Here is a 15,524-nt window from a genome sequence, read left to right as displayed (position 1 = left end):
TCATTAAAAAAAGTCACAGTTAAAACAACAACAAAGTAAGCTTGACTATGCATTTCAATAACAGGGATGCCAAGTTTTTGATCTTTTAGGTCACTGTTCCCCATGCACAGTTTACATTTAGATAGTCCTGGCCATAATGGGTTATTTCAGAAAAAACTCAGTAAAAAAAAATATACTCATTACAGAATAAGTATTGGTCTTTTTGCTTTTAAGCATGATGTAACAATGAACCGTTTAATATAATTTAAATATTCTAACTTCCAGATTGATGCCTGAATTCCCACAATATGATCAGGATAATCTAAAGTCATATGGAGATGAAGAAGAAGAACCAGCCTTGTAAGTTTTTTTTAATGCAAAGCTTCTTTGACTTATGGAGTTATATCCCAATAAACTCATTGTAAGTTGAAAATTGTGTTGAGTCAAAAATGCATTTGAGGGCTTCCCTGGTGGTGCAGTGGTTAAGGATCTGCCTGCCAATGCAGGGGACACGGGTTCCAGCCCTGGTCCAGGAAGATCCCACATGCCGTGGAGCAACTAAGCCCATGCACCACAATTACTGAGCCTGCGCTCTAGAGCCTGTGAGCCACAACTACTGAGCCTGCGTGCCTGGAGCCTGTGCTCCCCAACAAGAGAAGCCACCACAATGAGAAGCCCACGCACTGCAGCAAAGAGTAGCCCCCACTTGCCGCAACTAGAGGAAGCCCATGCGCAGCAACGAAGACCCAACACAGCCGAAAATAAATTAATTGATTAATTAATCTTAAAAAATTCATTTGATACCCCTAACCTACCGAACATCAGCTTAACCTCAGCCTCAGAACACTTACATGAGCCCACAGTTGGGCACAATCATCTAACATGGGGACTTCCCTGGTGGCGCAGTGATTAAGAACCCACCTGCCAATGCAGGGGACACGGGTTCAAGCCCTGGTCTGGGAAGATCCCACATGCTGCGGAGCAACTAAGCCCGTGCGCCACAACTGCTGAAGCCCGCGCGCCTAGAGTCTGTGCTCCACGAGAGAAGCCACCGCAGTGAGAAGCCCACGCACCGCATCGAAGAGTGGCCCCTGCTCACTGCAACTAGAGAAAGCCCGCACGCAGCAACAAAGACCCAAGGCAGCCAAAAAAAAAAAAAAACATCTAACACAGAGCCATCTTATAAAGTGTTAAATATCTCATGTAATTTATTGAATACAGAAAGTGAAAAGCGGAATGGTTGTCTGGGTAAGAATGGTTGTGAGTGTATTGGTTGTTAACCTGCATGATCACGTGGCTGATTGGGAGCTGCAGTTTGCCACCACTGCCCAGCATCATAAGAGAGTAGTGTACTGCATATCGCCAGCCTGGGAAATGACCAAAATTCTTAGTATGGTTTCTATTGAATGCTTATTGCTTTCACACTATTGCAAAGTTGAAAAATTGTAAGTCAAACCATCATAAGTTGGGGACCATCTGTAGTTTGCTTTATTAAATTCTCATAATCCATCATAATGACTTTAGAAGACTGAGGCAATACAAAAGCTCTAAATTTAGAGTATATGTTCCTTCAGATCTCGTAAGTTTATCTGTGAGATAAAAATGAAATTTAGAGTTCACCCAAAGAGATAGTTACTCTCTCTTCTTAATTGTTCCTAAATCATTTTCAGTTTGCTACTGTTTAGTAAAACTGTCTTTGGCCACATGGGAGCTGTGGAAAGAGTATACCAATTCAAAAATCTGTTGTGCACCCCTTTGTGCAAAGTATTAATTAAACATTGAGGAGAGAATACAGTGTTAGGTAAACAGTATTTTTCTTAAAGAGTTTATAATCTAATTTAGATGATATTACCCTATAATAGAAGACAGTGTATGACAAGTGCTAAGAAAAAGGATGATGTTAGAGGGACACAACTGCTGTGCCAGGAAGAGAAGACATTCTCCTGAGGAAGAGACATTTATGCTGGACATTTCAGATTAGGGAGCACTTTAGTAGGGCAGGGAAAAGTTGTGTGAACACTATGTGCAAAGGCATTGAGGCATGAGTGTTCAGGAAATGCTTGGGGAATATTGAGTAGTTGCCATTTAACGTATTTTTTAATTGTCTAGATCTTCTTCCACTGGAATATAAGCTCTGTGAAGGCAGACATTTTTGTCTCTTGTTCCTGACTATATTCACAGACCCAGGTTTTTTGGCCTAAAACAGTCATAAGTAGTGCTCATTTGTTGAATAAAAGTATAAATGAATACGTGTGGAGTAGGCAAGGAGGGTAGAGTGGAAGATGAAGCTGGAAGGGTAATGAAGGGCCTTCAAAATGACATTTTTTAGGAGTCTGGGCATTGTTTGGTAGAAGATGGGATACTACCAGCTGATTCTGGCAATAGTATAAAGCCTAAACTGTACGAAGAAGCAAGCAGAGGGGGACGCCATGCCAGAAGTCGTAGCAGTGCATGGAGGTTAGTGTAGAAAGTGGAGAGCTGTTGTTTGTGAAATCTAGTGACGGTTGGTATGGAATGGAAAAGGGTTGGTACATGAGATGGTGGTATTGAAGGTAAAAACTTAAGGGCAGAAGCTTAAAGAAGACTTGTTTATGGACTGGTAGTAGGAAACCACAAGGGAAGAAAGATCACAGAGGTGAAAGGAGAGAAACAAGCTAGAACGTCAGAGAGAAGAGAGTTTGACAGGAGATGCACGCAAGTATTTCACTTTTTGAGAATCTTATAAGCTCATCTGTAAGTGTTAATGAGTGCAGTACTTCCGTAAAGAAGAAAATTACTTCACATTGTCATGGATTAATGTGAATGTTAAAATTTACTTCATTGAAGAAACATAGAGTCTTACGATCTTTTTACCCTTTATAGGATGATAAAGGACCTGATAGGATTTGTTAGCCCTAATCATTCCCCTGACTAGCCAAGGGACTTCAGACTAATAATTTAGCTTCTCTGGGTATCTGATTTTTTTTTTCATCTACAAAACAGAAGGTTGAAATATATGTTTTCTAAAAGGGTCTTTCCTTTAAGTGCTAACCTCTAGAGTTCATATTTTATAGCATATTTTATATATTTATAAATATAAAAATTATATTTTTATATTTTTTATATTTATAAATATGGAAATGTAGGTATATATTTATATAATACTTAATGTCTTTCAAATTCTGTAACTGCCTCTATGTGAATTAGGGGTCAAAATTGAATCTATAAAGGGGGACTTTTAAAATGTTTTTTGGAAAATAAAGATTTTTTTTAAATGCTTGAAATTTGTATGTGCTGTCAATTTGTTAAGGGACAAGTTATGAAGAAAATTGTGGTGTTTAATCATTGATTCTTAGGTCACCACCAGCAGCACTGATGTCTCTTCTTAGCACTCAAGAAGACTTACTAGAAAATGTTTTGGGGTGTATTCCTGTTGGACAGATAGTTACTATTAAGCCACTGAGTGAAGACTTCTGCTATGTTCTGGGATACCTCCTCACTTGGAAATTAATACTTACTTTCTTCAAAGCTGCTGCATCTCAGGTAAATAAAATGAGACGACTTTTGACAGTTCTGTCCTATATGTATTTCTCTGTTACTGTCCTAAATCCTTTCCTTACCCTCCTTTTGGAAAAAAAGGGGAAATGCCTCACATTTTAATCTAATCTTATCTGGCTAATTTCAGACATTCTGCTAAATTTATTTCTCTCTCTGCTTCCTCATCCTCCTACAGGTTTTTACACACACACACACACACACACACACACACACACACACACACACACAGTTTTTTTGCAAAAGTAATTAATCTCTGGAATATGCTTAGATTAATTTTTTTTTTCTAACTGAATGTAGCCACCAAGTCCTTTTATTGCAGGAAACCAGATTTCTATAATTTAATTTTGTGCTACCACAGTAAAGCGTTTCGAAAGAATCGGATCCTGCTATTCTTTTTCCTTTGGTCAACTTCTGACTCTTGTGGAGATGTCAATAACTACATCGTTGGAAATTTGCCTTACTTGAAAATCAGTGTTCAGAGAAAGATCTGTGAAATACTACCTTATATAATTCAGACTATTATCGCTAAATATAGAAAATACCCTATTGTAATTATTTTAACCAAATTATTTTAGCAGGCACTAGGTGTCTCTGTTGTCTCATGTTTAAGAAGGAAGTTGGAGAAATCTACTCCATTTTTAAAAATTCTTTTGACAGATTCCCACTTTTAAAAAGATTAACACATTGATTGAATCAGTTTAATAAAGTAGGTGGCTTCTTTGACAGGTTAATACAAAAAGACTTAATTATTACATATTTAAAGTGTGACTAAACATCTTGGCATTCATTTCCAATGTAATTTTTTAGAATCCTTAAGTTATAATTTATGTTGCTAATAACCCATACCTTGGTATAAATATAGAAACATAAGCACTTTTGCATTTTTTTAAGGGGAAAATTAAATCACAGAGGCAACACTGATCTAGATGTTCAAATTATTTTATTTCTTTTCAGTCTACCACTTATGTTTGTGATTTGAGCTAATTTTAATTCGCTGTATGATGTATTTCAAGAGCGCCTTGTAAATTTGTTTACAAATTTGTTTCTTAAAATATTATTGGTCTCTAAAAAACTGCAGCAAATTGAAGTTTTTATGTGTAAGAATTCGTTCTCGTTATCATATATTCAGAAATTAGGAATCTGGCCACGCCTCATCTTTCCTATTAGGCCAGAGTGGGGGAGGGGGAGGGGGCACAAAGCATTACAGCAGCATTTACTGAGCCTAGAAATTGAACTGAGCTGTCAACAGATAAACCAGCATAACCCAGTAAATAACACTAATTAGAGGAGTCCTTAAAACAAACCGAAAAATTTAAAAAAACATTGGTCCTTAATCTGAGTTGTGTTTTTTTTTTTTTTTTTTTTTTTTTCTTTTTTCGGTACATGGGCCTCTCACTGCTGTGGCCTCTCCCGTTGCGGAGCACAGGCTCCGGACGCGCAGGCCCAGCGGCCACGGCCCACAGGCCCAGCCGCTCCGCGGCATGTGGGATCTTCCCGGACCGGGGCGTGAACCCGTGTCCCCTGCATCAGCAGGCAGACTCTCAACCACTGCGCCACCAGGGAAGCCCCCTGAGTTGTTTTTAACGTTCTTCTTAAAACTAGTGAGTCAGATTGCATTAGAAGCAAAGGTGTGTGTGTGTGCACGCACACGCATGTGCACGCACCTGTATGTATGTTTTTTATAGTTGAGATATATTTCACATATCATCAAATTTATTTAAAGTGTACAGCTTGGTGTTTCTAGTGTATTCACAGAATTGTGCACCTATCACCACTATCTAAATTTAGAATAGTTTCAACATCCTTCCACCCCCCAGAAAAACCCTTACCTATCTGCAGTCACTTCCCATTTCCTTTCAAACTCCCCAGCCACTGGCAACCACTAATCTATTTTTTGTCTCTATGGATTTGCCTACTGTGGACCTTTCACATATGTGGCCTTTTGTGTCTGGCTTATTTCATATGGCATAATGTTTTCAAGATTCATTCATAGTATAGCATGTATCAGTATGGCATTACTTTTTATGCCTAAATAATATTGCGTTGTATGACTATACCACATTTTGTTTATCCAGTCATCCAGTGGGCATTTAGGTTGTTTCCACTTTTTGCCTATTGTGAATAAAGCTGCAGTGAGCATTTGTGCATAAATTTTTTGTGTGTACATATATTTCTCATTTCTCTTGCATTGTATACCTAAGAGTGGGATTGCTGGGTAATAGACATGTGTTTTTAAAAGCCCAATGCTATATGTATTAAGTTTTTAAAGAAATTCTACTTTGCTTCCAACTTTTTATTTTGAAAAATACTCGGATTTACAGAGAAGGTGGACAGCAGACATCATGATGCTTTACCAAAAGTATTTAAACATATGTCTCCTAAGACCAAGACATGTTTCAACATAAATGTAATATAAATATTACACTCAAATTTGATTTCGATGCAGTAATATTATCTAATTTGTATTTAAATTTTCCCAGTTGTCAGATGTCCTTTATAGTTTTATTTCCTTCTATATTGAGGTTTCAATCAAGGGTCATGTTTGCATTTGTCTGTCATATTTCTTTAGTTTATAATTCCTCTACTTTTCTTTGGTGTCATTCACCGGATCAGTTATTTTGTAGACTGTCTTCCAGTTTGGATTTGTCTGGTAGTTTCCTCAACATTAGATTCTGGTTGCTTTTCAGCAAGAGTATTTACTGCACAGTGGTGATGTATTCTCAGTGCCTCACCTCAGGAGCACAGAATGTCATCTGTCCTTTTATTGGTGATGTTAAGTTTGGTTACTTGGTAAAGGTAGTGTCCTCCAGATTTCTTCATTGTAAAGGTTCTTTGATCATTTTTTTAAGAATCAATTCCAAATACTATGGCTTGATCTTTGTATTTGACCATTTATAGTGTTCAGAAAATGGTATATTTGTACTATGAAGAAACATAGTGTAAGAAATAATTTTAAAACGGGTACAAATACCAAAGAGCTACAAGGTAAATGTTAATGAATGAAAACTACATTATTGAGGAGCAAGTCTAAAGCACATGTCTCACATAGATACCTATAGTACACCCAACGGTGCCAAATTTTCCTGTTTTTTTAAGAATAAACCAGAAAAAGAATCCATATTTTTTGTGAAATGTCCTGATTTATAAAATAACTAATGAGAAGACCCCAAGACATTTTGAAATACTAGTTTGTGCTGTCATAAAGGGATGCTGAAATGTTTGATATAGCATGATGTCAGCCATAAAAATGGGATTCGTTTTAAGCAGAATTTTGAAAGATTAGGGATTATGGTGCGGATGGGACGTGTGGAAGATTTGGGAGGAGAGTGAGCAAATCGTCTCTGGGGAATGGTGAATAGATTTTTCTCAGCTCAGAGACTCCAAGTGGGTGTGAACTTATCAACAGGGAGACAGTTTGAGAAAGATGTTAGAGGCATATGTCTGATAATGAGGGGATAGTGAAAACTTCTGCTAGTTTATGAGAAGCAGTGCCTTCAAATGACACAACTGGAAAGTAAGACTGTGGCATATATTTTATAGGACTCTTCCATGTCATTCTCAGTGTTCAAATGAATTCATTTTTGCATTGTGTTCTTGTACAGTCTGTTACACTTTAGCTTGTTCATATCTACTGATTGTCTTGGTTTAATTGGGTTTCCTAACAAAAATTGTTTACTCTCCACCAGCTTCGAGCTCTGTATTCAATGTACCTTCGAAAAACAAAAAGCTTGAATAAATTGCTCTATCACCTGTTCAGGCTTATGCCAGAAAATCCGACCTTTGCAGAGACAGCTGTTGAGCTCTCCAATAAGGACCCTAAAACATTCTTTACAGAAGAACTCCAGTTGGGTATTAGAGGTCAGTATGATGTGCGTTTGTGTTCTTTCTTAGAGACTAGGTTCAGATCAGGTTACGCTGAGGGCATGGAGAATAATCCCAGATGTGTGTCCTGGCTATGAGAGTGTTGAAGTGCCAGATTTTCCGTATTTCTCTAAATAGGACATATAATTAGATTTTGTGCATAAGGTTGTTAAGAATTTAATTAATTTTTGAAGTTTACTTTGTTGAGACTATTATCTTTTACTCAGTAAACAAGTATTTGTTACACAATATGTTTTGTAGGCCTGTAAATAAATAGTCTTCAGTTGGGGAAACAAAGATAAGTAAAATTTATTTTTTGCTCCGGGAGCTCACATTTTAGCTGAAGGGATAGACATGCATGCATCTAGCTGTACCGCAGTGTTCTAAGTGATTTCCTGAGAATAGGAATTTTTTAAATGCCTTGGAGATCTGAGGATGGGACTTTGTCTTGTGAGTACTGAGGTGGGATTCTAGAACTTTTGCATAACACATCAGTGAGCTCTGGGAAAAGTAAAGGAGGCCAGACTCTTTTTCATAATTTATAAGAAAAAGAATCTTTATAATTCTTCCTCCTCTTTGAAGTGTGTGTGTTTCACTGTATTTGTGATCTTTCATGTGAAATAAAGAGTGCTATTTCTAAGCAGATTTTTCAGTGTCATTCAGGATTTTCATTATTTTTACAATTCTAATTGTTCATTTTGAATGTGTGAGAAAAAGCTAATACTCTAGAGTTCTGGTTTCTTTGGTATGTTTGTTTTATGAGCACTAGTGTTAAGGAATTGAAAATGATTTTCTAAGAAAATACTAATATTAGTCTGTTATTCTATGTAAGAAATATATGTTACTAACTAAGAATTTGTTTTTTCCTCAGATACCTCAACTCTTCCATACCATATTCCACATTTGGCTTGTTCAGTCTATCACATGACATTAAAAGACTTGCCCGCCATGGTTAGGCTGTGGTGGAATAGTAGTGAGAAGCGTGTTTTCAATATTGTAGATAGATTTACAAGCAAGTATGTTAGCAGTGTTCTTTCTTTTCAAGAAATATCTTCTGTGCAAACAAGTACACAGCTATTTAATGGCATGACGGTTAGTATTGTCTTGGATTTTTTCTAGAAAAGTTGTTTCAGTATTGGTTATGTCTATCAGTTGTAGTGAGTATCATCACAATTGTAACTCTTGGTTCAGAATTTACAGAAATTGTCCACTTTATTTTCGGATTATTGGATATCAGATCTCAAATTAATGCATAGGTTAAAATGATGTTATAATTTTATTTACCCCCACCAAATCGTTTTTGAACATTCATTAGTTAATTCAAAATATATATTGGAATGCTTACAGATGCCAGGCACTGTGTGCCAGTCACCTGCAAAATGAACAGTTTAGAAGGGTCAGATTCCTGTCCTGTAATAACATACAGTCTAATAAAGGGAAAAGAGCGATACTGATAATAGTTTTTTTGCATTGGAAACTGGAAAGTGGCACATTAAGAGGAATAATGCTCTGCGGTCAGAGTGCGAAAAGTTCATCTGGCTGAGGGGATTAGGTGAGACTTTATGGAGGAATTTTACTTTGAGATAGGCAGGATTTTCTTATGGGGAAAAGCATTTAATATAGAGAAAACAGTATGGTAAAAGCAAAAAGCTTGAAGATGGGAATGTAATTTTTGTGATGGCCTAAGAAATGATGAATAGCCCAGTATTCATATGGAGTAGGATTCATGAAGGTAAATAGAGAACAAACTGCTTCTATGATGAATTGGGGACATACTGGGAAAGGCCTCAAGTAACAGTCTAAAATATTTGGGCCTATGTAGCCACTGAAATTTTTCTTTTCTTTTCTTTTCTTTTTTTTTTTTGGCTGTGTCGCGTGACTTATGGGACCTTAGTTCCCTAACCAGGGATTGAACCCGTGCCCTCAACAGTGAGAGTGTGGAGTCCTAACCACTGGACCACCAGGGAATTCTCTGAAATTTTTCTTTTGGGGCAGTGACACTGTCAGAGTTATAATCTGTGAAATTTCTGTGACTGAAGTCTTATAACATGGGCTGTTGGCATGGAGCTTGGGTTCAGGTGAATAGTTAGGGAGACTTGTAATGTGTAGACATTATGAGGAGGGCCCGGGGAAGGCAGTATCAGTGAGAATAGTCCTTAAAGGGGGAGGGATGTGAGAAATTTTGTGGTGATTTATCCAAAGTTGCAACTAGTTAATATCTGGAATGTGGTAGAAGGAGAATTTTAAGATGATGCTACGGTTTTTAGCATGGAAATAGGAAAGCCAGAGGAATAAATCTTTAAAGGATGATAATTTGTGTTTTATGTTGAGCTTGCAGTGCTAGTAAGAAAATCAAGATCAGGTATAAATATTCTGGCAGTTGCTGGTTGGCTCTAAAGCTCAGGAGAATTCTGTGGTAGAGAAAGACTTGAAAAACATCTAAATAGAAGTGATATTTGATACGTTAGCTTTGGAAAAGAAGGAATAATTAATAATAACCCATTCTGTTATTGGTCTATGCAAAAACTATGATGTGACAAGCCTAATATACTAAAACATACTTTTTAATGAGTAGTGCATTTCTTTTTGAAACATCTTTGAATGTCATAACATCACTATAAAACATTTCAGGTATTTGAACCTATTTATTAAACATCTCATGTCAGATAAGTGAACATGTTTACCCGTGTTTTGTTTGAATGAGGACTGGCTGCTAGCAGTCAACCTGTCAAGATGGTTTTTGAATGAAAGGGAAGAAAAGAAATTTGGCAAAAAAAATATTACCTTCCATGTGTTGCAGGTTAAAGCTCGAGCTACTACTCGAGAAGTCATGGCCACTTATACTATTGAAGATATAGTTATTGAACTTATAATACAGCTGCCTTCAAATTATCCATTGGGTTCAATAACAGTAGAAAGTGGGAAAAGAGTTGGAGTAGCTGTTCAGCAGTGGCGAAACTGGATGCTGCAGCTAAGCACTTATCTTACCCATCAAGTAAGTGTCTGTGTACACATTTGGCTTTCTAAACTAGAGAAAGATTGCTGATTTACTATTCGAAAGGGCAATAAAACAAAAATATATCTCTTCTGCTTAAGTAGAAATAGATATTGTATTTTGTTGGATAAACAGATACATGCCTAAATGATTTGAATCTACCAAGCTGGTGGGTTTTTTTTTTTTTTTTTCCCCACTGCTTTGAGTCTTCCTTGCTGCGCACGAGCTTTCTCTCGTTGCAGTGAGCGGGTGCTATTCTTTGTTGTGGTGTGCGGGCTTTTCATTGTGGTGGCTTCTCTTGTTTCGGAGCACGGGCTCTAGGTGCGTGGGCTTCAGTAGTTGCAGCACGTGGGCCCTAGAGCATGCAGGCTTCCGTAGTTTGTGGCACATGGGCTCAGTATTTGTGGCACATGGGCTCAGTAGTTGTGGCACGCGGGCTTAGCTGCTCTGCAGCATGCGGGATCTTCCCAGACCAGGGATCATACCCATGTCCCCTGCATTGGCAGGTGGATTCTTAACCACTGTGCCACCAGGGAGGTCCCCTGCCAAGCTGTTTTTAATTTTTCAGACTCTACAGCTTTTTTTCTTCTGGTGTTTGAGAAGAATTGACTTCACTTCATTGACATTGTAGATGATACAGAACAATACATGGTATTAAAGTTTGAGAGGGAATCTTTTTGTGAGACATGGGACAGATGAATGTCTTCTGAGCTACTTTACTTTAACATTTCAACTTTCCTTCTGTGGTTAGAGAAATCCCAGTACTTTCAAAGACCTTTGCCTTTAAACAAATTGTAAGTCTCTAGTTTTGTTTGCACATTGTGATGTATCTCAGACATTCTACAGTAAAGAAAAATTATTTTAAAGCAAGTATATTCACCAGTATTGTAGAGCTGGAACAAATCAGCATTTGAGTAGGTGAGATAGTTAATTTCATCATTTTTAGTTAAAAGTTAGGGAACTGATCCAAATGATTTAATTATTTAAAAAGTTTCATCAAACAATAAGCTAAGACTATAAAACTTGAAAATTGGGGCAGGAGCCTTTCTTTCAAGTCTGCCTTTGATGTAGAAAAATTACATCTGGTTCCTAAAACCTGGGAGGTCATTTTAAAAACCAGTATTCTTAAAACTTAGAATCGTGAATATAGCCAAGCAGATTCTCTTCTCTCCAAATTATAATACAACTTTAAAATTTGTGAAATTGAATAAAAATAATACTGGTGGTCTTCAGTGTGTATTGACTTTATTTATCTATTTTTCTTGTTAACAGAATGGCAGTATTATGGAAGGCTTAGCATTATGGAAAAATAATGTAGACAAACGTTTTGAGGGTGTTGAAGATTGTATGATTTGTTTCTCAGTCATTCATGGTTTCAACTATTCTCTTCCCAAAAAAGCCTGTAGAACATGCAAGAAAAAGTTCCATTCAGCCTGCTTGGTAAGCTAAAGAGAAATTAACTTATTTATATCTTATATATATTATATATATATGATATCTAACCTTGGAAAACAGTAGATGTTAAACTCTTAATTGTGGTTAATGGGAGATATATTAAAAATGATTTTTCAAAATTTGTGAAAGATAATTAGTAATTTACTGAGACTGGTGGCATCAAAGCCCTTTAATAAGTGGATGTTTCTAAAATAGCTCTCGGCACTCAAAAAATAGATGGTCTTGTAAGATCTACACCGTAAAGGAGACTGAAAATATTGGAACTGAGAGCCATCTGGCATCAGAGCTTTTTGCTCTTTTTAAACAGCATATTGGAAAGAAAGCCACCCTGTGTTCAGTTCCTTCACAGAAGGTCTTCCTTACACATCTTCATGGTTGTGTGCATGAGCCTAGGTGGAAAGCGTCACAGTGTGGCCTTTGGAAGGAATACTGAGTTGTGTTGATTTTGGGGATGAGCGGACAGGAGCAAACATTTCAGTATTCTCCCTTGTCTTACTTTATCATTTGAAGGTAACTTTAGATGTGTATGTAAAATGGCAATTTTAAAAGTTTTTAACATTTAAATACACTTTTCTTTTTCAGTACAAATGGTTTACGTCTAGCAACAAATCCACTTGTCCGCTCTGTCGTGAGACTTTTTTCTGAGATTTTTTTCTTTTCCCCATTGGAATTGATCCCTGAAGTAAATCAAGCAAAGGCAGTGGATTTGGATTCATCTTGAAGTGTTGATGTGAGAAGGCCAGTGAGCATTCTTTCAAATAGGACCTTCTCTGGAAAATTATTTTGGTTAATGTAATGATTCTAAAATCAGGTTTACTTACCTTTAGATTGCTTTGTAAATGTTCGGAAACCTTTTCTTTTACATAAGAATATTACATACTGGAGAGAAAATATTTATATTAATAGTTTAATCTCTTTGTACATTTAAAAATAAACAGGGAAAACCCCTAAATTACAGAACTGGAATTTGTGAAAGCATTGTACAACTGTATAATACTGATAAACCCATTCAGTTTGTTGATCTATGTTCTAGAACAGTCTGAGTGAGGTAAATGAATTGAGAGGGTTGATTTACATTTACAGATATTTTAAGACTTATTTATTAGTTATGACAACAAAATTAATTAGTATTCTGATATTTATAGATTATTTTAATGATAAAATGACATTAAGCTATTAATATAGCTTATCTTAAGCTGTTTAAAGCATGCTCTGAAATCCTATATAAAAGAGTATAAACTGAACTTTAAGGTGCCTCCATTTGTAAAGGGTTATGAAATTCAGAAAATTAAATTCACAACACAGACCTTTTACTGTAGAAGAAGAATTTCCTTGTACTAGTGAAATTTGAATTGCAGACTTGTCAGTGAATTTATTACTCAGTTGGAATGAGTCTCCAGAGGGTGAGAATTTGAGAGAAACAGGAGTTAGATTATTTTATTTGTGAAGCAGAGTGGTAGTTATTCCTCTATCAAGAGCAAAGAAATAAATGAGTTATTTCTGAAACTTAAGTGGTGGAAAAAACAAAAAATATAAAAATGTAGTAGGAGCCTTTCAATTTTGTAAGCAAATTTTGCTATTCTCACGGGTCAAAGTTACACTAAATTAGAGAGATGCGGGGAGGTGATTTTTCCTAGCCTTCCGAAGTACAAGTTAAGAATTTTAATACCAAGTAAAATTCAGTTTAACAGGCTGAAATGGGGTAGGTGAAAACCTGCCTTTTGCCACAGCACTATTGCCCTTAAAAATCGTGCCCAAAATATAAAAGTGTGGAAGTTCGGAACTTGGAATAATTTTATTTCAGTCTTCCATCACATGGGAAATATTAGCATCTTTAATAGCAAGGTTACTTGAAGAATCAGCTAATCATCTCTGTTGTAGATGTTTAATTGGCAAAAAGCAACTCATGTTAAATAAAATTACTGCTTACCATCAACTGGGTAAAATGGTTATTATTGAAATAGTATGAATGTGGTCAGAGTATCGTAGTGGAGAGTGAAGTATTACGTGTGAGTTAAAGATCTCGAGTTGTATTTGTAGATGCAGTGTCCAGCCCAGTTTTGTCTGTCTCCTAAATTTTTCTCTGTAGTATTTATTATCTTATAGTCTTGAGGCTCAAGGAGTCAGTAAGTGAAGTACAGATAGCAAAATGCTACTACCTCTTCTTAACCCCTTTCTTAAAATATTCTCTCTTTTTCTGTGTCTCTCTCTGACATGGTAAACCCAAAGGATTGTGTTACTCCTCTGTGAAAATTACACACTTTTCCTTTAAAAATTGTTTTATAATAAGACTTTGTTTATAACTTTTCCAGTATTGGTACATCTTGATTTCTGACCCAAACCCCAAGTAGAAAAGAAAGGGAATAATGGAGCATTGTTTTTCCACATGATTATTTAGGGCATCAGGTTCCTGGTGAAACACTATAATTAAGTGGGATACCTACTCTTCATACTTAGGACTCTTAGCACATTTCTTTGAGACTTGTAAATATAAATGTAAAGCTTGTTATTGTTTATATGCTAAAGAAAAAGCTTTCCAAAATAAGACTGAAATTCAGAATATCACATTAATTAAAGTTTATTTATATATCTTTGTTAACTCGAGAGCATCCCTTAAAATTCTAGCATAAGGACATTTTAAAATTGCATGAGATTCAAAGCTCATTAGGAAAATTATTAATTTAAAACCCTAATGTAAATTGCAAATTTTAGAATTTATTTTTAACTCATATTTATCACATGCTGTAATGTATGTACATAAGTTCTGTGGCTTAAAATAATTAATATTACTTGACAAGTTTTTGTGGTATGAATACTTAATGTTATTCTTTGACTGTTATACCATATGTGCCCATTAAAATTCTTTTTAATTGCAAAATACTTCAAATATGCATAATAATAATATAAATGCCCTTGTACTCTTCATAAACTATTTTGCCATATATGCTTCTGATTTTTAAAGAAATAAAATGTTACTCTTTTGTACTCTTCCCTGAGGCCATCTCCTCCTTCCCTCCATAGAGCTAACCCACTATTCTGAAGTTGGTGTGACTCCTTTCTACTTAAGATTTTATACTTTACCATGTGTTTACATCCATAAATAATATATAGCAGCTTTTTAAAAGTTTATGATAGCCTATCACAAGTGCTCTTTTGTAATTTGCTTTCTCATTCAACATAACTGCTGTTTAGTATCATATCAGTTTGCTTACCATTTCCCTCACTAATGGTCATGTCAGTTGTTACTGTTTGCCATTTTGAACCGTGCTGCAAGTGTACATTCTTGATAATATTTTCTCATGCAAATGAAATGTGCTAGATATTCTGGACATATGCACCCACATGGAATTTCAGGTGGTAGATACTCTATGATTTTAGATGTATGCTCTGTGACTTTAGATGTTGTCAAGTTGCTCTCCAAAGTGGTGTGCAAGTTTGCACTCCCAGTGGTAGTGTAAGGGAATTCTGGTTTTCCTAAGTCATCACTAAAACACTTAGTCTCACCACTTTTGAAGTTTTCCAGTCAGAGCTGTGAGATAGTAGCTGTTTGTTTTAATTTATATTTCCCTGGCTACCATGAATCTTACTTAGCTTTATTCCATATATTTATTGGTCATTATTTTGTGAATATATTATCTATATGCCTATTTTTCTCATGGATTTTATATATTATTATTTTGATCCTAATGCTGTATCT

The 15,524-nt window shown here is 36.0% G+C and overlaps 1 protein-coding gene across 2 annotated transcripts in view; it reads left to right on the top strand.

Moving 5' to 3' along the window:
- Positions 1–14,818, top strand: part of LTN1 (listerin E3 ubiquitin protein ligase 1) — a 72,617-nt gene extending 57,799 nt beyond the window's left edge. The window contains exons 24-30 of one of the 2 annotated variants that reach the window (XM_032630122.1): positions 265–339; positions 3,315–3,501; positions 7,203–7,374; positions 8,249–8,469; positions 10,178–10,372; positions 11,645–11,812; positions 12,410–14,818. In XM_032630122.1, coding sequence (XP_032486013.1) covers positions 265–339; positions 3,315–3,501; positions 7,203–7,374; positions 8,249–8,469; positions 10,178–10,372; positions 11,645–11,812; positions 12,410–12,472 — 1,081 coding nt within the window. In that variant the 3' untranslated portion in view covers positions 12,473–14,818. The remainder of the gene's footprint in view (positions 1–264; positions 340–3,314; positions 3,502–7,202; positions 7,375–8,248; positions 8,470–10,177; positions 10,373–11,644; positions 11,813–12,409) is intronic. The other variant, XM_032630123.1, reaches the window with a different exon arrangement.
- Positions 14,819–15,524: the final 706 nt, after the last annotated feature.

The sequence above is a fragment of the Phocoena sinus genome, chromosome 4, assembly GCF_008692025.1.
Source record: "Phocoena sinus isolate mPhoSin1 chromosome 4, mPhoSin1.pri, whole genome shotgun sequence".
NCBI lineage: Eukaryota > Metazoa > Chordata > Mammalia > Artiodactyla > Phocoenidae > Phocoena > Phocoena sinus.
This window is presented reverse-complemented; position numbering and strand designations above follow the sequence as displayed.